This window comes from Aulonocara sp. 'chitande type north' Nkhata Bay, linkage group LG12, assembly GCF_057382095.1.
Source record: "Aulonocara sp. 'chitande type north' Nkhata Bay isolate Kocher_YH1m ecotype deep benthic linkage group LG12, A_spYH_male_GT1.1, whole genome shotgun sequence".
NCBI classification, from domain to species: Eukaryota; Metazoa; Chordata; class Actinopteri; order Cichliformes; family Cichlidae; genus Aulonocara; species Aulonocara sp. 'chitande type north' Nkhata Bay.
In genome coordinates, this window is record NC_141355.1 from 29,416,724 (window position 1) to 29,440,348 (window position 23,625).

Consider the following 23,625-nt stretch of genomic DNA (forward strand, 5'->3'; position numbering starts at 1 on the left):
TAGTCATGTGAAAAATTGTTTTCACAGTACTCTACAGCCCTGTATCCTCTGCAAACTTATGTGCCACCAAGAGCAAAGTGACTTCAGAACAGACCACAAGACTCCTAGAACAATATCCTTTGGACCAGTAAGACCAAAGTGGAGATGTTTGCCCACAACACTACATTTGGGGAAAACGAAACGCAACATATCAACACAAACGCCTCATAACTGTCGAGCACAGCAGTTGGAGGGTGATGAATTGAGCTTGAGGTGCAGCCACAGGATCTGGGAACCTTGCAGTCAAGTTGAATAAACCTGTGTCTAACAAAGTATTCTAGAGTCACATGTGAGAACCTCTGAGAGCCAAAGCTTGGCTGAAATAGTCATTCAAGGAGACAATGATTTAAAAGAGTCAAAGTAGAGATCTATGCACAGAGAGCTGTGCAAAAACAAATGTTTTGCAAACCTCAGTTCCTCAAGAATGTGAGTGAGACAATTGTATAGAAAAAGATTACTAAAGGAAGTAAGATGGAATACCTGCATTACTAGGTTACAAATTATTGCTGCTAAAAGTTCTACAGCCTAATGAATCATGGGATGGCAGAGTACTACAAGCACTAATTCTGTATATTATTTTTCTTAATCGCAATAAAACAGTCAAGGCCATCAGCGTCCTCGTGTCCAAACAAATTATTTGGAAATGAAGCAAAGAAAACACCAGGTCACATTAAACCTGCTTACCAGAGTCAAGATTTAATTTTGTTTGACATTTTTACAATCTTAACAGCATAAAGTCTGTACACAAAATAATTCCGAGATACTTGATAATAAGCATCACCTTGTGTGATCTTTACAGTACTACCTCTAATTGTTGGGCTTAAGATGAAAACGAGAAGAAAAATGTGGAAACAATTGCGATGAGGCCAAAACACCAGACCAGAGTAATATGTTAGTTTTGTGGTAATTCACAGTTTTGATAAATTCACACATTTAACTTCTTTTTCATTGTTTCAAGGTAATGATTAAAAAAATGTATAAAATATTGCCATACCCAGCATGTCAAAACAATTCAACAGTATAAACAAAACACTTGCAGTTATTCGTGGCATACTGGACTGTGCTGCATTTGATACATGCTCCTCTTATTGAAGATATTCCTCATTTCCCCATGCATTCATAAGTGGGTTTAAAAACACATTCATACAGTTACTGAGCAAACGGTTAAAACAGACCTCTTTTCAATTCTAAATCACACCCTTAAACCAAATAAAACCTGCAATAAAAAGTAGTGTTCCAGATATGAACACGCAGCTCAAGGCACACATTTGTTAAGAATAACATCTGTGGTTTCCAAAGACCAACAATCACGATGAAACAAAATTAGTTCTTAAACTAAGAAAGAGATCGTCTTACAAATCCAGCAAAAGATTATTTACAATAATCATGCTGTATGCAGATATTGGGTCAGAACTGTGCAAGGTGCTTCATAAACCATAAGCCTATAGGAATGTACAAATATGTAATATGAGATTAAGATTTTAATCTTTACTGGAATTACAGCCAGAATGTTCTGTTTAAGATGAAAGATGACACTCCAATTAATCTCTCTGACATTAATCCTGAACATAGATTTAATTATTCTTTTTCACAAAGCCAATAAGGTGTTAGCGATCTCACTGATTTTTTTTTTAAACTGCTACACGTTCACTTCAGACTGTCGTCATACATCCCACGTGTAATTTGACAGCCCATCCACACAGAGGCAGCAGAGTACTACATATCTGCAAAGATGGAAACTCAGTTTATGAGAGGTCACTGGAGAAATCCTGGCCTCCACGCAGCCACGTCCACTCCCTCAGCATCTAGGACAAAAACAAAAGGCAATTGTTTTAGTTAAACAATAAAAAAATTAAAAAAAAATAATAATCACAAAACACTTCCATGCAGCTGCTATGCATCTGTTTGCACACCTCCATACTGCTCTCAGATTCCTGGATGGTGTCGTGCAGCAAACTCTGAAGGCGGCTCTCAAATGTCCTGCTCTCCTCCACAAGAGACTCATCACTGCAAACACACCCAAAGTTATTCATGCATTCCTCTGACGACTTTGTTAGGATTCCTGTTATGTGTCTGTGCTATCTGAGATGTTCTGAAAAGTTGTCTTTAAACAAACTCCCACAATATATAATTAGTTTAAAATTCTTTTGGTTAGTCATCATGTATAGGCATGTAAAAATAAACGTAAGCCTACACCACCTCAACAATATTACAATCATTAATTTTAGGGTCTGAATGGACGCCTACCCTCACATCCCAGTACGCACGTGTGTGTGAGAGTGAGAGAGAGAGAGAGAGTGCACTCACAGTTGTTGTAAGCTGTGTCTGGGAGTGAGTACTGACGACGGGGTACGTAATCCATCAGGACTCCCACTCACTGGACTGCGAACTTTACTCTATGTAAGACAAGATGATGGACTTTAGTCAATATTAGCTGATAAAGTAAATGTAACACTCTTGATAATCACAGTAGACAGAAATTACACATATACTACTGGCTACAACTGTAAGCAAATTGTATTTTGTGTGCTTACTTTGTTAAGTACAACTATTCAACTGACGTTAACATAAATAAGTCGCAGCCAATCACACGGCAGCAACTCATTGCATTTAGGCTTGTGTAAGACAACCTACTGAAGTTTAAACTGAGCATCAGAATGAATAAGAACGGTGATTTAAGGAACTTTGAACGTGTCAGGCTTGCTGGTGCTGTTGGTGGGGTAACGGTGTTGGGATATTATCTTGGCACAGCATCAGCAGAGCATTGTTTAAATGCCACAGTCTACCTGAGTATGTTGTTTCAGACAGGATAATGCATCATATCACAAAGCTCAAATCATTTCAAATTTATTTACTGAACATAATAAAATCTCAGAATTCCAGATTCACATCACGGATCATGAGGAGCTGACAAATCTGCATCAACTCTGTGTGTGACGCTTTCATGTCAACATGGACCAAAATCTCCAGTGTTTCTCAAAATGTAATTCTAAATCAGCTTTAGCAAAGTGCACCTAATGAAGCGGCTGGTGAGTGTATATGAGTCTATATGTATGTGAGTGTACTGAGTCCCCTACTGTACACTCTGTACACACATGACTGTGTTAGTTCCCACCCAGACAACACAGTCATCAAGTTTGCAGATGATACCACCGTGGTGGGGCTCATCTCAGGGGGAGATGAGACTGCGTACAGAGCTGAAGTTCAGAGGCTGTCAGATTGGTGTGTAGACAACAACCTGGACCTCAATACCACCAAGACAAAAGAACTGGTAGTTGACTTCAGAAGGAGGAAGTCCGAGCTGCAGCCTGTCAGCATCAACGGGGAGTGCGTGGAAAGGGTCTCCAGTTTCAAGTTTCTGGGTGTGCACATAGACACAGACCTCCAATGGAGCTCTATCACCTCTGCGGTCTTAAAGAAGGCCCAACAGCGTCTCCACTTTCTGAGAATCCTCAGAAAAATGGACCTGAAGAAGGAGCTGCTGACCGTCTTCTACCGCTGCTCCATTGAAAGTGTGCTGACATATTGCATCGGTGTGTGGTTCTCCAGCTGCACCACAGCACACAGAAAGGCACTCCAGAGGGTCATCAATATGGCCCAAAAAATCATTGGACATCCTCTTCCCTCCCTGAAGGACCTGTACAGCACTCGCTGTCTCAAGAGGGCACGCAGCATCCTACGGGACTGCACACACCCAGGACACCGGGTGTTTAAGCTGCTGCCGTCTGGCAGGAGGTTCAGGCTGCTGAGGTCCCGAACAAATAGACTCAAGGACAGCTTTTACAACAGGGCAATAGCCCTGATCAATGCAAATAGCTCACCTGACTGGCTACCTCCCTGGACTTTTTTAGGGGGGAGGTAACAATGTTTAAAACAATAACAATAATAATATTTATATTTATAACAAGGTGCAATAATAATTATTGTGCAATAATAACAGTGTGCAATACACATACACTTATTCTTCTTTTTTATACTACGTTAATATACTGTGTTGTGTTGTTTGTTGCGTTGTGATGTGTCATATCGTGTCGTGTTGTGTTATATGTAGTGCCGACGTAGGACAGTTTTCCAATTTCATTGTACTACTGTACTATGTATGACTGTGCAATGACAATAAAGAGTTATCTTATCTTATCTTATGATCAGAATTGGAAGTGTCTTTGTGTTTGTGAACAGGTCATTTTTGCTCACACAGGCGACTTTGAGCAGGTTCCACAGCTCCCTCTGTCGTCTCTCCTGCAGACTCATCAGCACTTGTTCGCTTTCCGCCATTTTCTGGACCACGCCCTCCACCTTTGGCAGTAACTCCATCACACGCTGGCGGCACAGTGCAGTCTTACTGCATAACACATAAAAACAGAATTTGAAGGTGAAGCACCCGTGTAGCTAACGTGCTGACACATATAACTGGAACATAGAGCATGCATGAAAATGACGAATATGTAGTGTATTTGTCTTTTTGCTTGATAAATACCCCAAATATTTATGTGTATCAGCTGTTCAGCACAGTAGGTGTCACTGCTGAGCTCCTGTTGATTCTTTAATTACACGAGAGTTTGTATTCAAATTAAACTGAGAAGCTGCCACGCTTGGCACACATCCCCATTTATGTGCACAAGCAAAACAGCTTGAGTGTAATCAGTTTTTCCTCACATGAAACAGCTATTCTTCTGATTGGTTTATAAAAAGGTTTAAGGTTTGAAACCAGTTTTCATAAACTGTAAATTTTGATCACTTTGACATCATTTTTTCTCATTGAGCTGAGTTTGTGGAACATTTTTATTCTGCTAGAATTCTGGTCGTAGTGTTGGGCTTCATGGAAACATAGTGACTGCCATAGCACCAGAAGGCTTCACAGTACTGATTCATCATTAAACATTATTTCATCTGTACTTTTGCATGGGTCCAGTTTGACAGCCACCAATGGTTGGGATTATGTAAAGTAATGCAGAATATTTTTGGAAAAAATAGGAGTGGGAGATTGGTGCTTTGGCTGGAGTGATGTGGACACTGTATTGGTACGTCGTGGTGAAGTAAGAGCTAAGCGTGAAAGCAAAGCCTTTTCGATTTTCTGGTCAATCTACATCCCTACCCTCACCTAGGGTTGTCAGCTCGAGGTAACCGAAAGAACCAGATTGCGGATACAAGGGGCGGAAATGAGCTTTCTCTGAAGAGTGCCTGGCCTCTCCCTTAGGGATAGGGTGACGAGTTCGGCCATCTGGAAGGGGCTCAGACTAGAACCACCACTCCTCCACATCAGAAGGAGCCAGTTGTGGTGTTTCGGGCATCCGACAAGGATGCCTCCTTGGTGAGGTGTTCTGGGCATGTCCCACGAGGAGGGGAACCAAACACACAGCACCCTGGAGAGATTATATTGCTCAGCTGGCTTGGGAATGCCTTTGTGTTTTCCCAGCCTGATGATGAGTATCCTTGAAAACTGATACCAACTTTGCTCTTCAACACCAAATAATGGATCTTGAGTTTAACAGCAAAAGTTTCCAAATGAAAGCTCACCAGTGCATATTGTTTAATGATTTAAAAATGTGTTTGACTACCTGAGGTGTGTGTAGAAATCTCTGAGCTTCTTCTCATAGAACTGCACAGCCTGAACCACTAGACGCACCACCTCCTGACTGTCTCCTGAACACCTCTGGTCTGTGGAAGGAAAAGGAAGAAAACTGAAACAATGTCAAAGGAGGTTTATTTTCACAAGGAGATGCTGTGACCGCTGTTAAATAAAAAGTGAACTGAAGCATGAATAGTCCAAACCTCTGGGCTTCTCTCTGAGTTTTCGGAACAGCTCCATGGCTTTTCCTTCACTGAGGAACAAAGAGGGGAGGAGAGCAGGATACAAGATCACAGAGAAGTCACTTTTGTTATTTTTATGTATTTCTTTTTACAATAAAGCTTGGTTCAAACTTACAGTGTATCCAAGGCTTCTCCACTCCTCCATGGCTGCCGCTGCACATCCACTATGTCTGGCTGCAGCTGCATCATTTCCTCCTCCAACTCACTCACCTTAACCTAGAAACAGCCACACGTTTCAGTCTTATTGAAACACACATAAATACTCTTTATGCACACATGCACAGAGAGAAAAAGTCAAATCTACCTGACCACAGCTGACAGCAGTTTGCTCCATCTCTCTCCACACACCCAGCAGTTTGTCTGATGCTAAAAAATGTAAGAAGACATTAGTCATTAGTTAGTGGCAAACTGCATTGTTCTAGACAGACAAGTTTGGATAAATGTTTCCCCCTGAGGTAAAAGCCACAGACAACCAAATTAAGCCATAAATAACTGCAGACTATCTCACACCTGCTGTGACGCCAGAATACTGACATTCCCAGCCCTGAATACTCTGTACTACATTATTGCATGATTACTTAAGCATAGAGTACTCATGGGTCGGAGTATACCGATCCTTAAACTCAGCTTTCATTACAAGTGTAACGTGTCTGCATAATATCTCACTGATAATATCTCTTTGGAGACAGTGAGACATTTATAGACACCACCAAGCTCCAGGTTCAATACATGCAATGGATACGCACACTGAAGGGGACACATCCCCACAACATTCCAATATGATCATCGTGTTCCCAACAAAACCCTGAAATTACAAGTAAAAAAATTCTGCTGTGTTACAACAATTAACCACTGTTGTCCAAAATATTAATTTAATTCCTGTTAAAGTCAAATAACTGAAACTAAACTTCTGGATGTTGGCCTTAACTGAAACTAAGAACTGTTTATGCTCTCATTAGTTGTTGACTGGTCAATTTTATCTTTCCATTCATTTTCTGCCGCTAAACCGGGTATCACTACCTGGGGACATTGAGTTGTTTCCAATCCAGCTGTGTCCCAGGACTTCTCCCAGACACGCCTGAAACACCTCACCCCCAACCGCCTTTCGATGTGGAGGAGTATTAGCTTTAATCTAAGCCCTTCTTGAATGACTGAGCTCCCTAAGGGCACGCCCTGTATGTATGAAGCTTATTTCCACTACCTGTATTCAACAGAAATTAACTGGATAACAAAACCTTTATGTGGATTGTAAAAACTTGTCACAAGTATAAGTGGACAATTTCGTGTTTTTGGAAAAAAAAAAACCTCCGAAGAGGTGCTAATCAGTCAAACAGCAGTAACGTCTAGTATCTTTAGCCTAACAGAGCATGGTGGTGCACCACCATGGTTGTTTCTATCAGTGCAATGGCACAGTCTGCAGGCCTGCAGAAGACTGGGTGTACTCTGCCTTTTGTCCCATGACAGCTGGGATATGCTTATCCTGAATAGCTTAAGTGAAAGAACATGTAAGGATGATATATCTGACAATGTATGAATCCACGGTCTATTCTTACTATAAATTCACATTATCAGATACTTATATTTATTAGCTGTCTGAAAGTATCAATTATAAATAATTGTAAATAAATAAAAATATAATGTCAATGTTCTATTGACCAATACCAGTTATAGCATTTCTGCTAGTAATTATAATACATTCCTTATCTTAAATCTGACTGTTCATAAAGAGAGTTAAAAAAGAAGGTGCATCTTTAAGGATAGATTAATGCAGTCCTGGTAGTGGCAGTGTAAAGTTGCTACTATCTACCAACATAATATTGTAACAGTACCGATCCCTGTGGCTGTCTGCTCCTGGTATTTATCCATGTCTATGTGAAGGCTGGTGGTAAAAAAATCCAGTTTGGCAATGAGTCTCTGGTACATGGACACCATCTCATTCTTCTGTTTGGACAGTGAAGAGTTGTGTCTCAGCAGGCTCATGCTGAAAGAAAAAGAATAAGATGGTTTTTTTTTAAATAAATAGAAGCATGTTTACGAGATTTGCATGTGCGCTGGTGTACATCTTACATGGCAGCTTTCTGCCCCTGCTGCAGTCTTTGCCAGTCTTCCTTGAGAGAGCGGATGGTGTGCCACGCTTGGCCACAAGTCCTCCTCAGAGGGCTGTAAGCCAGAACGTAGTTAGGGTCGGTTTCTAGGAAAAAAGAGAGGAAAAAAAGAGAGACAGAAGGATAGACTCACATATGAGTGGTTGTAAAATTGAAACAAAGTGAAAGCAACAGAAATGACACAATCACAATCATATCATAAGATAAAATAGGTTTTATCTTTGGACTTACGGACAAAGCGGATATTTTCAGGGAGAGTTCGGGGAGCAAACTGAGGTTCATAAACACAAGAGGAACGATCAAAGAGGAAAACCAGAGGAAAGTCTGTTCTTCTCCCATCTATCTCCTAAAGACAAACATTAACAAAAGCAACAAATCAATACATTTTCATAGTCACATGTAGAATATTCTGTGAAAGGAGTGTGTTTTTGTTTTGTTGGAAATTACTGCGTAATCTACGGCGCACTGTGTGGCCAACGCATGAGGCTCCAAGGCCAACCCCGCCTCGAGCAGCAGCTCCTGATTGGCTGCAGGGATGTTGCTGTCCTTTTCTATTCTTAGCTGCAGGTTGGCCACCGTCTCATCATCGGATACTGAATAAGTGAGAATCTTTGCAGACGACATGTTCAAGACATGAACCAGCTGAGGGAACAGAGGAGATCCAAAAGCATAAGACTAAACAAGTGAATGTTACATAAATTTATTATTAGTAGTATTATTTTTTTAAAGATTCACATCCTGTAAAATTTGAGCAGAAGTTTCCTTTAATTATAGCACTATTATGAGTCCCTGAGGTTATTTATGTAATGCAGGGACACTGTTGTATAAATCAGTCAAATAAATCAATTAATTTCTCTGTTAACCTTGATTTGCAATAAGAGCTCCAGCTGGGAGAAGCAGTCGCTGGGGGTAGCACTGGGGTCTTTGCCTCTCTCCTGAGGAGACCACTTTAACATCAGCTTCAGCCACCTCTCCATCTTCTCTAATAACAGACTGCCAAACAGTTATTGCATTAGACTGAGATACATGAGTTTAAATCCAGCACTTTCATGTGTCTGTCCTGTATGAACATACCTGTTGAGGTTGTTGGGCTGAGGGATGTGTTCGGAAAAGCGGACGTCCCCAGTGAGGTCCTCGTAGACAATAATAATATTGTCCAGCTTCTGCCTGAGTTTGTTGTGCCTAAAACATAAAAATCAATTGTATACAATTTAGTTTAATATTTTATTCTCTTAAAAGTGCAGTACTTTTTCTATTTTATCTTCACTTTGGTTGCAACTGGACACTAACACTTAGGTTTTCCAGCAATGGGAAGAGTATTTTTCCTCTCTATTTAGCAGACATCCCTAGAGTTTCATGTTATTCATTCATCGCAAGAGTGAGAAACAAGCCGCACTGGTATTGGCACAAGTGACATCCTGCAATTCTTGGACAACTGTTACTTATTTTTATATTCACTGTGTTAAAATCTTGTTACGGAAAAATAATATTTATCTGCAACAAAGCTTATCATTGCTTAACCCTAGATAACAACATTGTTTAAGTTATTAAGCTCGAGTATGGACCCAGACTGCCGAAATAAAGACTAAAAAGGAATGATAGGCTGGTTCTGCAGGTTTGTTGTTTTAAAATTTCCTTCCATTGTTTCCAAGTTCTTTTTCTTTTGATTTGAGATTAATTGGTCATATTATATATATTAAGCTGAAATAGTGAACATTTTCTGGACGCTTTCTTATTTTAACTGATGCAAATATAGAACAAATGACAACTTCAGATATAGGAGCATTTCAAATGTGGCAATACCAGGGAACAGGTTGCCACGTTGGCAGGAAAGGCCGAAATCCTGCGATACACTCAAACACCAAAGTCCCAAAGCTCCAGTAGTCCACAGTGACCGTGTACCTCTGCCTTTCTATGAGCTCTGGAGCCTGAAAGAAGTGAAAGAAAAAGCATTAAGGTTCAGCTAATGTGATGAGGAGGGTGCTGTAACAGTTTTAGCTGTTAGTACTTACTAAGTACTGCAGGGTTCCCACAAATGATGTGCAAAGACTGCTCTGGTCCAACTCTTTAGCATAGCCGAGATCTATAATTTTGTGGATCAACTGAGATTAGGAGTGAGGGGAAAGAAGAAAAGTGTTATTAGTTAGAATCTTTGTTCTTAAAATTACAGACAGACGGCTACATACGTTTTATTCTTGAACTCTTGTAGAGTTCCTTTGTATGATTCACAGTTCAAAATAACACTTCTTTATCGTAAACAGATCATCCACTGTTTGAAACATTTAAGGCAAACCTTTTGTTCATTCACTGCTTCCTTAAAAACAGAAGGTTTAAACAGGATGTAGGTGGGTGGGCCTGACATGGTCCATAATAAAGGTATACCCTCTCTTTCTTGTATTACAGAGCAAAATGGAGTGTTCAGATCACAGAGATTACTTTTACAGACACTGACTTCATAATTTCATTTGCCCATGTTTAACACCAGCGTCCACCAATGTAACAGTACATGTATGCCAAACAAAAGGGAAAAGCATGATAGCTCCACTCAAGGTTTAATGAAAGTTATTAAGCTTTTTTTTTTGCATCATTAGCACATTCATATGCAGCTGTCTGATAAGTGCTCAAATCCGAGAAATAGTCATGCAACCTTCACAGAACTGCAAATTAATGTTGATACTGTATATCTTTTGGGATCAACAATGTATAACATGATCGTTAGTGGTGATTTTCTTAGTATCCAACAGAGCTAGGGTTCCCGTTTCCCCTCATTTCTAGTATTATGAGCCAGCTGGCGTCATATTTAATACAAAGATATGAGTGCAGCATTAAACTCCTCATCTAACTCTCTGACAGAAAGAATATAAATATATTTCCCAAAATGCTGAAATGTTCCTTTAAATGCTGAGTGACTACATGAGTGAGAAAAATCAACAACTTGTACCTTAATAACTTCCAAGCCATAAACCAAGCCTGTATTCCAATTTTACAGTTTCTCTACCATGCATGAGGAAAACAAGTGTTCATGCAAATCTATAAACTTAACAGAATCCGAGCCAACTTAAATTTGGCTTGGATTCTATAAACAATAGTCTTTGCATAAACATGCATCTATAACATCTTTAATATGTCTGCCCTCGGTTATATAACATTCTTGACTTTCCTGTACCCTTTTGCAGAGGCGGAGGAGGATAACAAGCAATGATTTATTACATAATGGACAAAATAAAAGAGAGGCCCGTAGAGGAAGCTAAGCAGTAGGGCGATCCCAAAGGTTCCTTGTAACTCCAAGTTCAAGTATAAAAATGGACTTTCCACATTAAATATTCAGTACAAGGATAAATGCACATAACAGAGGCAAGTGTTTTGTACTAATTCAATACAAACCACATAGAGGCAAAAAGCCTCTTTAATGTGGTTTGGGTGTATTTATCCCACCAAAGGGCTTCACTGGGTCTTTAACTCACTCTCTTCTCTCCCTGCTGCAGCACAATGTTTTCTGGTTTCAGATCCCTGTGAATGATCCTCTTCTTATGGAGGTAGGTTAAAGCTGAAGCTGTGGGACAAAAAGCAACAACAGTCACAATTAAGTAAGAATGTAAAACTGTAGTTGCATGCATTACAGCTGATGGAAAAAAGCACAGCACGTGACGATATAGAGGAATGTTAGTAAGTTTATCAGAGGCTCATGGTTCACTTTTATATGTAAGAGTACAGTGCTGTATGGAAGACAGAACTATAATGAAAACTGAAAGGCTTTTAGTTGGTATTACGTCAATTAACATTATTATATTAAAGACATTAAAAGTGTATATTCATACTTGTGCATATGAAAAGTGATAACAGATAATTCCAATCACAAAACTGTGTTTCTCAGGTGCTGAGGTCCAAACTGTGTACATAAGGGAGCAGCCCAAAGTACCTTTATTTCCCCGAGGGGTTTCCACCGCGAATGAATCTCCTTATATGACCTGGTACAGATTCTTCCACTTCCTGACATGGTCCTCCCATTTATCTGGGCTTGGGACCAGCACTGGGAGTACACTAGCCTGTGACCCCCTGGGACTGGGTTTGAGGCACATTATTTTTACGTAATGCAAACTTCCTAAAAGCTACTTTCCTCTTTAGTGGAAAAGTTCTAGTGAATTTCATTCCTACACACGCCCTGCTGATATGCAGTTTTCTTCACTACACAACAACCTCCAGGACTGAAAAGTGAAGCGAGGAGTAACGTTTGGTGAGGTTGGTTCCAAAAGCGACTTTATCTTCTTTCCCCTTGGTCTTACTTTTGTGGGTAACTTAGAGCTAGTGCCTTTTTGGGAGATTTTCATTGGAGTTATTGAACAAGTAAAATTGTATTGGAGGGGTTTGTGTGTCCCAGGGATCCCAGGGGCTATGTTGTCTGGGGGCTTTTGCCCCCTGGTAGGGTCTCCCATGGCAAATTGGCCCTGGGTGAGGGACCAGACAAAGAGCGATTCATAAGACCCTTATGAAAAGGACACCGAGGGAACAGTTTACCCTGCCCGGGATAGGGTTACCGGGGCCCCGCCCTGGAACCAGGCCCGGGGAGGGTGCCCGAGGGCGAGCGTCTGGTGGCCGGGCCTTAGTCCATGGGGCCCGGCCGGGCACAGCCCGAAGAGGAGACATGGGCCCATCCTCCCGCAGGCCCACCACCCGCAGGAGGCGCCATAGGGGTCGGGTGCATTGTGTGTCGGGTGGCGGCCAGGAGCGGAGGCCCTGGCGGACTGACCCCTGGCTGCCAAGACTGGCAATAGGGACATGGAATGTCACCTCTCTGGTGGGGAAGGAGCCTGAGTTAGTGCGTAAGGTTGAGAGGTACCGGCTAGATATAGTCGGGCTCACCTCTACGCATGGCTTGGGCTCTGGAACCAGTCTCCTGGAGAGGGGCTGGACTCTGTCTCAGTCTGGAGTTGCCCCTGGTGAGAGGCGGCGGGCTGGGGTGGGTATCCTAATATCCCCTCGGCTTGCTGCCGGTACGTTGGGGTTTTTCCCGGTGGACGAGAGGGTTTGTTCCCTGCGCCTTAGGGTCGGGGAACGGGTCCTGACTGTCATCTGCGCTTATGCGCCGAGTGGCAGTTCAGAGTACCCAGCCTTCTTAGAGTCCCTGGGGGGGGGGGGGGGGGGGGGGGGGGGTGCTGGAGGGTGCTCCACCTGGAGACTCTGTTGTCCTGCTGGGAGACTTCAATGCTCACGTGGGTAACGACAGCGAGACCTGGAGGGGCGTGATTGGGAGGAACGGCCTCCCTGATCTGAACCCGAGCGGTGCTCTGTTATTGGACTTCTGTGCTAACCACAGTTTGGCCATAACGAACACCCTGTTCGAACATAAGAGTGTCCATAAGTGCACGTGGCACCAGGACGCTCTAGGCCGTAGGTCGATGATCGATTTTGTAATCGTATCAGCAGACCTGCGACCATATGTTCTGGACACTCGGGTAAAGAGAGGGGCTGAGCTGTCAACTGATCACCACCTGGTGGTGAGTTGGATCAGTTGGCGGGGGAGGACGCTGGACAGACCTGGTGCACCTAAACGCGTAGTGAGGGTGTGCTGGGAACGTCTAGCAGAGGCCCCAGTCCGCGAGATCTTCAACGCACACCTCCGGCAGAGCTTCAACAGCATTCCGAGGGAGACCGGGGACATTGAGTCCGAATGGACCATGTTCAGCGTCTCCATTGCCGAAGCTGCTGCATTGAGCTGCGGCCGCAAGGTGGTGGGTGCCTGCCGTGGTGGTAATCCCCGAACCAAATGGTGGACACCAGAGGTGAAGGGAGCCACCAGGCTGAAGAAGGAGTCCTATCGGGCTTGGTTAGCCTGTGGGACTCCGGAGGCAGCCGACAGGTATCGACAGGCCAAGCGGAATGCGGCTCGGGCAGTGGCTGAAGCAAAAACTCGGGTGTGGGAGGAGTTCGGAGAGGCCATGGAAAAAGACTTTCGGACTGCCTTGAAGAGATTCTGGCAAACCGTCAGACGTCTCAGGAGGGGAAAGCGGTGCTCTACCTGCACTGTGTATAGTGCTGGCGGAGCGCTGCTGACGTCGACTGAGAAAATTGTCAGGCGGTGGAAGGAATACTTCAAGGACCTCCTTAATCCCACTGACACGTCTTCCGAGGAGGAAGCAGAGTCTGGGGATGAGGGGAATGACCCGCCAATTTCCGGGGGCGAGGTCACTGAGGCAGTTAAACAACTCCTTGGTGGCAGAGCCCCTGGTGTTGATGAGGTCCGCCCCGAGTTCCTGAAGGCTCTGGACGTTGTAGGGCTGTCCTGGTTGACACGCCTCTGCAATGTTGCGTGGAGATCAGGGGCAGTACCTGTGGACTGGCAGACCGGGGTGGTGGTCCCCATCTTTAAGAAAGGGGACCGGAGGGTGTGTTCCAACTACAGGGGGATCACACTCCTCAGCCTCCCTGGGAAAGTCTATGCCAGGGTGCTGGAAAGGAGAGTTCGTCCGTTAGTCGAACCTCGGATACAGGAGGAACAATGCGGTTTTCGTCCTGGTCGCGGAACACTGGACTAGCTCTTTATCCTCTCCAGGATACTTGATTGATTGATTGATTGATTGATTGATTGATTGAATCTTTATTTTGAACATGTTGAAAAAGTATAAAAAAAAATAGAATTAAAAGAGACAAATGAACAAAGCAAACAAAAGGAAAACGAGCAACCACAACTCCAAATAACGTCCATGTTCAAAAAGGAGCAGGAAGAAGCATAAGCTTATTTAATCCCACCCCTTTTCCACTATCTAGTATCAATAGACTACAGAAATACCTCCTTGCAATTACATTATATGTTATGTGTAATTTTTTTTTTAAAATATATACACATATATGTTTCTATCTATCCATACATACGTATATACACACATACGCACATATACACATTTTCAATAACCCCATTAACACCTGAAGGATACACAACCTACAATTATATATATATATATATATATATATATATATATATATATATATATATATATATATATACCAACAAACCCGTGCATGCGCACACACATGAAAATATTAGACAAGAACACCCTATCAAATCTCTACCTTTTCCCTGTACCCTGTAAAAACCATATCCTTAAACCGCTTTTTAAACTGCGCCATGCTTGGACATTGCTTCATATCTTTACTTAGTCTGTTCCACAGCTTCACTCCACACACAGAGATGCAAAAACTTTAATGTTGTACGGATACGAGGATGTTTTAAATTTAATTCCCCCCTCAAATTGTATCCCCGTTCCCTTTTAGAAAACATTTTTAGAATATTGTCAGGAAGCAGGTTATTTATTGCTTTTTTTTTTTTTTTTTTTATATTCTTTATTTCTACAATATTACCTCATAAAGATGATTACAGGCATTAATTAACACAGTTTACAAGAGAAAAACGAAACAAAACGAGAAGAAAGACAGATAGAAAGAAAGAGAAAGAAAAAAAAAAAAGGAAAAAAAATTATATATATATAAAATAAAAGGAGAAAGCTCTGTCGGGAGTAAACAATTAACTAAATTGGTGGTTTCAAGCTTTAAAGAGAAAATTCGGTTTATAGGTATTAACGTATTGGACCCACTTATCCCAGCACAGATGGAACCAGGCCATCCTGTCATTAACATGAGCTGTTACTTCCTCCATCCTATATATCTCTAACGTAATTTCCCACCATAATGACAAAGTCGGTATGTCTTGCGAGGACCATTTCTTTGTTATACATTTCTTACTTGCAACCAATAAAGCTCTTAACAGACATATGACATTTTTGGACCAGTTCTGCGGTATACAGCCAAAAAAAATTTGTCTTCATATCCTGAGGGAATGTACAGTTAAAAATGCCTTGTAATATACCATGAATGTCTTTCCAGTAAGTCCGTAGCACAGGACAGTCCCACATAATATGGGTGTGATGGGCTCCTTGGTATCCACAGTTTCGCCAGCACACGGGAGGATTCCCATCATAGTGAGCCTTTTGACATGGAGTGATAAAGAACCTTATCAGAGTTTTCCATCCGAACTCCCTCCAGCTTTTGGAGGAAGTACTCCTCCATTGCCATTCCCACATCTGAGTCCATTCTTCCCTAGAAATACACATCCCTCCCTCCTTTTCCCATAACATCTTCACATAATCAGTTGAGTGTGGAAGCTTATTCATAAAAAAATTGTACCAAAAAACAATGAGTCTTGTGTCAACATCCCCACTGTACACCTGTCTAAATAAAGTTACCAATTCCACGTTAGTATTTGACATCTGACCGATTGTTGTCTTTATATAGTGTCTTATTTGCAAGTATCGAAAAAAATCCTGTTTTTCTAGATTGTGTCTCTGTTTCAGCGTGTCAAAACTAATAAGGTTCCCATCCTTTATCAAACTATCATATGTAGATAACCCTTTAGCAGGCCAGCTTTTAAAACGTGAGTCCAATTTATTCGGGGCAAAGTCAGAATCATATGCATACCATTTGAATAAAGCCAAATCCTGTTCAAGTTTGAATTCTTTCACGACTTTTCTCCATATATTAAGTGTGCACGACACCCAGGGGTTATGAATCTTGTCAATATATTTTCGAATATTCGAGTCCATCAGGACAGCTTGTATTGGGGAGGAAAACATATTCTCCTCTATAGTCTTCCAGTGTGCTTGGTAGCTTGTATCACACCAATTAACCACCGTTTTCAACTGAGCAGCCCGATAATAATTTTTTAGTGATGGCAACCCCCATCCTCCCACCTTCTTATGTAATTGTAAAGTTTTAAAACAAACCCTCGGCCGCTTCCCCCCCCCATATAAACCGCGATATTATTTTATCCCATTCATTGAAACGACTTGGATCAATGGATATTGGTAGTGTTTGGAATAAATATAATATTCTTGGCAAGATGTTCATTTTAATAGATTCAACTCGTGAGTGTAAAGAAAGAAAGGGGATCATGTTCCATCGCCTAATATCACCCACTATTCTCCTTTGTAGAGAACCAAAATTCTCCTCAGATAGTTTAGTTAAATCCTTGGGAATAACAACTCCTAGATATTTCAATGATTGTGCTTGCCAATTCATTGGATATTGAACAACCATGTGAGCTGGGGGGTTGTAGTTATAGCTGAGAATTTGAGTTTTAGACATATTAATTTTATATCCAGAGAGTTTCCCAAATTTTTGACACAGATTCATCAGCGAAGGCAAGGAGTTAGTGGGCTGATCTAAATAGATCAATATGTCATCTGCATAACAAGCGAGCTTGTGTTCCTGTCCTGCAATAGTGATCCCCTTAATGTCTTTATTTTGTCTAATTGATTGTGCCAAGGGTTCTAAGTACAATGCAAACAGGAGCGGGGACCAAGCACAGCCTTGTTTATTTCCTCTCTGCAGAACGAAGCTATTTGAGAGAGAACCATTAACTTTAATTCTTGCGGTGGGGTTAGTGTATAGTGCCCTCACCGTATCAACAATTCCCTTATGTAAGCCGAATTTATCCAGGACTTTATATAGAAAGTCCCAATTTACAGAATCAAAGGCTTTTTCTGCATCAATACTCATAAGCATGGCTGTACTCTTAGATGTCTGTATCTGATGTATTACATGAAGAGTTCTACGTATATTATCCTGGGTCTGTCGTCGTCTTATAAACCCCGTTTGATCATTGCTAATTAAGTCAGGTAAAAATTCTTCCATTCTCCTGGCCATTATCGAAGTAAACAATCTATAATCTATGTTAAGGACAGAAATAGGTCTATATGAGCCACACTCCATTTTGTCTTTCCCTTCTTTCGGAATAGCCGAAAGAAGCAGGTTATTTATTGCTTTATATATAATTTGTGCTGTGAGAAAATGAACCAGATCTGTGAATTTTAGAATTTTTGATTTTAAGAATAGTGGATTTGTATGATCTCTGTAACCAGTTTTATGGATTATCCTTATGGCCCTTTTTTGTAATATAAAGATTGATGATAGCGAACATTTGTAAGTATTGCCCCAAACCTCTGCACAGTAATTCAAATACGGTGCAATCAGGGAACAATAGAGAATGTGGAGTGATTTGTGGTCCAGAATGTGTTTTACTTTACTCAAGATTGAGACACTTCTTGAAATTTTGTTATGTATATGATTTATATGAGACTTCCAGTTTAATTTATCATCTATAATCACACCAAGAAACTTATGTTCAAGTACTCTTTCAATTTCCACACCATCTACATGAATCTGCACTTGTGCATTTCTAAGGGAATTCCCAAATAAGATCATTTTAGTTTTACTTAGATTTAGCGATAGTTTGTTCCTGTTAAACCATTTTTTAATTTTGCACATTTCTGAAGTAATTGTATCCAGCAGCTCCTTTAGATTCCCCCCAGAACAAAAAATATTTGTGTCATCTGCAAATAATACTAATTTTAATATATCAGATGCCTTACAAATATCATTTATATAAATAATAAATAATTTTGGACCCAGTACAGAGCCTTGTGGAACACCACAAGCAATGTCCAAGCATGATGAGGAATGGACACCCAGCTTCACAAATTGTTTCCGGTCACTTAAATAATTTTTCACCCATTGCAGTACAACCCCCCTAATCCCATACCGTTCCAGTTTATTAATTAATATGTCATGATTGATTGTGTCGAATGCTTTCTTGAGATCCAGAAATACTCCAGCTGCATACTGTTTCTGATCTATAGCATTCGTAATCTCCTCAATTGATTCGATTAATGCCAGAGATGTTGATCTTTTTGATCTGAATCCATATTGACTGTCAGAGAGTAATTTATATTTATCTAAGAATTTGTCTAATCGTTTATTAAACAGGTTTTCTAGGATTTTGGAGAATTGTGGTAGTAAAGAAACAGGCCTGTAATTTGTGAAGTGGCGTCTATCCCCAGTTTTATACAGCGGCACAACTTTAGCTATTTTCATTTTGTTTGGCACTTTTCCCGTCTGAAATGATAAGTTGCAAATATATGTTAGAGGTCCTACAATTCCTTCAATGACCTTCTTGACGATTTTCATGTCAATATCATTACAATCAGTAGATGTTTTATATTTACACATGTGTACAATGTCAATTATTTCTTTTTCCTCCACTGATGTGAGGAACATTGAGTTAGGGTTCCTATCAATCAGGTTTTCACTACATTCTACTGATGGCAGTGACTCAGGAATTTGTTCTGCCAGTTTTGGTCCAATATTTACAAAATAATGATTAAAGCTGTTGACCTTATCAGCAGTGTTTTCCATAATATTGCCATTATCGATAAAGTATTGAGGATAACTTTGTTGTCCAGAATTATTTTTAATGATACCGTTTAAAACATCCCATATTCCTTTCATATTATGTTTATTGTTGTTCAATATTTTACTATAATACTCCTTTCTACATACACGTATAATATTGGTCAACTTATTTTTGTATTTTTTATATTTATTTTCAGCATCTTTTGTTCTTTGTTTTAGGTATTCCCTATAGAGTGTATTTTTCTTTTTACATGCATTTTGTAAACCCTTAGTGAGCCATGGTCTATCTGAATATTTGTGCTTTCTGTTGTATTTTATTGTTGGACAGTTTTTATCGTACAACTCCATGAATATTCTTAAAAATATGCCATATGCAATATCAATATCAGCTTCTTTGTACACATTGTCCCAGTCCTGATTTAATAGATCGTTCTTAAATGCAGTCATAGTTTCTTCTGTCCTTACTAGAGATGGACCGATCCGATATTACGTATCGGTATCGGTCCGATACTGACCTAAATTACTGGATCGGATATCGGAGAAAAATAAAAAATGTAATCCGATCCATTAAATATCACGAAAGCACCTCACAAAACTTGCAACACGCCGTAACTCACCTCAGAACGTTGGCACGTCGGAGCAGTATGCATCACGTGATAGAGCGGCTGTGGCATGCAGGACCTGTCGGTGGTCTGGATAGCATTTGGAGCTTCGCTAGCAACCCGGCATTTCATCTCCGACAAAGTTATCCCGAGAGAAGTAAAGCAAGTGTGTAAGTCCATCTCTGAATGTTTGTAAAGCATTCCTGCGTTAAGCTTAACAAACGACTGCCTCTTCTTGCTGCTACTTCAATCATGAAACTGCTTAACGATCAGCTGATTGGCTTTTCTGTCGCGAGTCCGTGTCTCTAGTTTGCTTTTGGCCCACTTTGCACCAGAAAGAGGAAACCAGCAACTGAACAACAGCAGCACGTTTAAGCTTGATCAGCTGTTGTTAGAATGTATTTAATCTTACTTTCTACTCCAGGATCTTTTTCTACGTAGCTGACGGCTGGTAACTGTGCAGGGGCGGATCTAGCAAAGTTTAGCCAGGGGGGCCGATAGGGCATTAACAGGGAAAAGGGGGCACAAAGACATACTTTTCTTTCTTATTCTCATTTAAAATGTCTAGCTTTTAATAAATAATTATCTGACACCCAAAGTTTTAATTTGATGCAAAATGAATAGAAGTCCATTATTGTATATAGTAACTATTAAGTCTAATATATATACCCTAGTAAGCTATAGTACTTTTTCCTTTGGGAAGGTACCATCTGTGCAGTCTGCAATTCTGTTGAAGAAAGATGTTGAATCTATTTAATATTTCTTGAAAAATAATTGATTTCTGTGCATTTTTTTTCACACTGCATCAAATTAAGGTTGATTACGGCGATTAAGCATCATGAGGTGGAGCGTGAGGGGTGGTTCCCTATTTTTTATTTATTTATTTTTGTTGTTGCTGGGAGTTGGAACCCTATTAGTTAGGTTGCTTAATATTTATGCTAAGTACTCTTTAAAATACCAGAATAGGGAGGATGGTGTAGGTTTAAGTTTATTAGATTGATCAGTATTGCTGAACTATGAAATATTTTTTTTTGCATACAGGTATAACAGAATAGCTTTAGTGTAGTTGTTGTTTTAAACTTGAGTATGAACTTATACAAAATGCAGCAAGATATTTAAAAAAACAGTTTTGTTGATTAAAAAACACTATATCGGATTCATATCGGTATCGGCAGATATCCAAATTTATGATATCGGTATCGGTATCGGACATAAAAAAGTGGTATCGTGCCATCTCTAGTCCTTACACGTCTGTATCTCAGTTGTTCTTCATGCTGATTTTTCTTATAATTAGTGTCATAAACTGCAAAAACTGGTAGGTGATCACTGATGTCATTAATTAATATTCCGCTCACAATGTTGTTTTCCATATTGTTAGTGAAAATATTGTCAAGTAAGGTGGCACAATGTGGTGTAATTCAGCTAGGCCTGGTTATTTTAGGATGTAAACTCAAACTGTACATAGTGTTTAGGAATTCGTCGGTCATTTTATGCTTTTTTGGATTCAACAGGTCAATATTAAAATCACCACAGATAAACATAACTTTTTGATTTGTTTTAGAGAATATTTCCTCTATGAAGTCATTAAATACTTGAATACTAGAGCCAGGTGTTCTATATATACAGCTAATTATTACATTTTTTTTCTTTTTCCTCATAAATTTCAATTGTTATACATTCTAGTAAATTATCAATTACAGTTGTCATACTTTCTACCACCTTGTAGTTTAGGTTTTTATCCACATACACAGCTACTCCCCCTCCACTCTTGTTCCTTCTATTTACAAAATTCACTTCATATCCCTCCAGTCCAAAGTCCATTCCTTTCTCCGCATTGATCCATGTTTCAGAAATGGCAATAATTCCAAATGGATTTGTCAACTCATTTAGATATTCCTTTATATTGTTGAAGTTGGCATACAGACTTCTGCTATTAAAATGGATTATTGATAATTTATTTTCCGTGTTGATGGTGTGCTTAAACTGTTCATCAGTGAAGTAGCAGCAGTTACAGCTGATGTTGTAGAAGAAATTATTTTCCGGGTCTATATCCTTTTCTAAGTCTAGAACATTATGGTCTGTGTATCGAAATGTTCTCAGTTCCAGATTATCATAAAGAGAATTCCAATGACTTATGTTGATATTGTTGCCGGATGCAGATGAAGTTCTTTTGGACTGTGCCATGTGTTGTGTTGTGTGTCACGTCACATGTGTATTCATACCTCCAGAGTAAGTTGACCTCAGTATTTGTCCAGCTCTTCCATATTTCTGATGACCAACACTTTGGCTTGTTCCGGTGTTCCATTGAGTTTAATGAATACTTTGCAGTTGGTGGTCCATGTATTTTGAATTTTTCCCTGTTTCTTCAAGTAACGTGCTTTCCTGGCAATGTCCGCATTTCTTTTTATCAGATGTTCGTTCATGAAGACATCGGATCCTTTCAGTTTCTTTCCTTGTTTTAACAGTGCTGTTTTCTGTTTGCAAATCTCACAATGATGGCTGGTTTGTTACTGTCATTTTTTCGGGGTAGAGGGTGGCAAGCCTCAATGTTGTTATAATCCACTTCCACACCTTTGGACCGTAGAAAGGTAACCACTTGATGCTCCGTGGAGTTGACATCTTCCTCTCCTGGCCCTCCTACATTGTCAGTGGCGACCGCCCGGGCGTATGACCGGGGTTTGATGCGAAGCCCCGTGATGATAACATCGTTCATCTGGGTGTACTGCTCCAAATCCGCCACTCTGTTCTCCAGGTACGCCAGCCGCCGATCCTTCTCGGCGTTCTGGATGCGGAGAGCCTTAACTTCCTCGACCAGGTCCAGGATGGCTTTCTGCTGCAGTTTGACAGTAGAAATCTCCTCTGTCATAAACTCCAGCGACTTCTTAATATCGTCTCCTTCCTCGGCTGACAGAACTTTTTTCGGGCCCATGCTGAGAGACGCTCTTGTAGCTTTGCCGTGACGACCGGCTAGCTAGTTGATGCTAGCGTCCTTCCTCGCACTCCTTGAGGGTGCATGGGAGTTTGCCCAACCAGTCTACATGTGTTTTGTGGACTTGGAGAAGGCATTCGACCGTGTCCCTCGGGGTGTCCTGTGGGAGGTGTTGCGGGAATATGGGGTGTCTGGCCCATTGCTACGGGCCATTCGATCCCTATACAACCGTTGCAAGAGCTTGGTTCGCATTGCCGGCAATAAGTCGGACTCGTTCCTGGTGGGTGATGGGCTTCGCCAGGGCTGACCTTTGTCTCCGGTTCTGTTCATAATTTTTATGGACAGGATTTCTAGGCGCAGCCAAGTGGCGGAGGGCTTTCGCTTTGGTGGCCTCAGAATCTCATCTCTGATTTTTGCAGATGATGTGGTTCTGTTGGCTTCATCGGGTGAAGGCCTCCAGCTCGCACTGGAACGGTTCGCAGCCGAGTGTGAAGCAGCGGGAATGAGGATCAGCACCTCCAAATCTGAGGCCATGGTTCTCAGCCGGAAAAGGGTGGAGTGCCCACTCCGGGTTGAGTTCCTGCCCCAAGTGGAGGAGTTCAAGTATCTCGGGGTCTTGTTTGCGAGTGATGGGAGAAGGGAGCCGGAGATCGACAGACGGATTGGGGCTGCAGCTGCAGTAATGCGGACGTTGCACCGGTCCGTCGTGGTGAAGAGGGAGCTGAGTGTAAAAGCGAAGCTCTCAATTTACCGGTCGATCTACGTCCCTACCCTCACCTATGGCCACGAGCTGTGGGTAGTGACCGAAAGAACGAGATCGCGGATACAAGCGGCAGAAATGAGCTTCCTCCGAAGGGTGGCTGGCCTCTCCCTTAGAGATAGGGTGAGAAGGTCGGCC

At 41.2% G+C, this 23,625-nt stretch overlaps 1 protein-coding gene across 2 annotated transcripts in view; it reads right to left on the reverse strand.

The window, feature by feature from the left end:
* Positions 1-714: 714 nt before the first annotated feature.
* Positions 715-23,625, reverse strand: part of ikbkb (inhibitor of nuclear factor kappa B kinase subunit beta) — a 39,066-nt gene continuing 16,155 nt past the window's right edge. Inside the window, exons 1-18 of one of the 2 annotated variants that reach the window (XM_086314951.1) lie at positions 15,817-16,729; positions 11,420-11,508; positions 9,968-10,057; positions 9,759-9,883; positions 9,030-9,137; positions 8,819-8,948; positions 8,403-8,597; positions 8,187-8,301; positions 7,918-8,041; positions 7,680-7,831; positions 6,155-6,216; positions 5,966-6,066; positions 5,812-5,861; positions 5,598-5,697; positions 4,234-4,381; positions 2,347-2,435; positions 1,953-2,046; positions 715-1,844 (exon numbers count right to left, since the gene is read on the reverse strand). In XM_086314951.1, coding sequence (XP_086171077.1) covers positions 1,785-1,844; positions 1,953-2,046; positions 2,347-2,435; positions 4,234-4,381; positions 5,598-5,697; positions 5,812-5,861; positions 5,966-6,066; positions 6,155-6,216; positions 7,680-7,831; positions 7,918-8,041; positions 8,187-8,301; positions 8,403-8,597; positions 8,819-8,948; positions 9,030-9,137; positions 9,759-9,883; positions 9,968-10,057; positions 11,420-11,508; positions 15,817-16,579 — 2,595 coding nt within the window. In that variant the 5' untranslated portion in view covers positions 16,580-16,729 and the 3' untranslated portion in view covers positions 715-1,784. Of the gene's footprint in view, positions 1,845-1,952; positions 2,047-2,346; positions 2,436-4,233; positions 4,382-5,597; positions 5,698-5,811; positions 5,862-5,965; positions 6,067-6,154; positions 6,217-7,679; positions 7,832-7,917; positions 8,042-8,186; positions 8,302-8,402; positions 8,598-8,818; positions 8,949-9,029; positions 9,138-9,758; positions 9,884-9,967; positions 10,058-11,419; positions 11,509-15,816; positions 16,730-23,625 lie in introns of those variants that run through there. The other variant, XM_086314953.1, reaches the window with a different exon arrangement.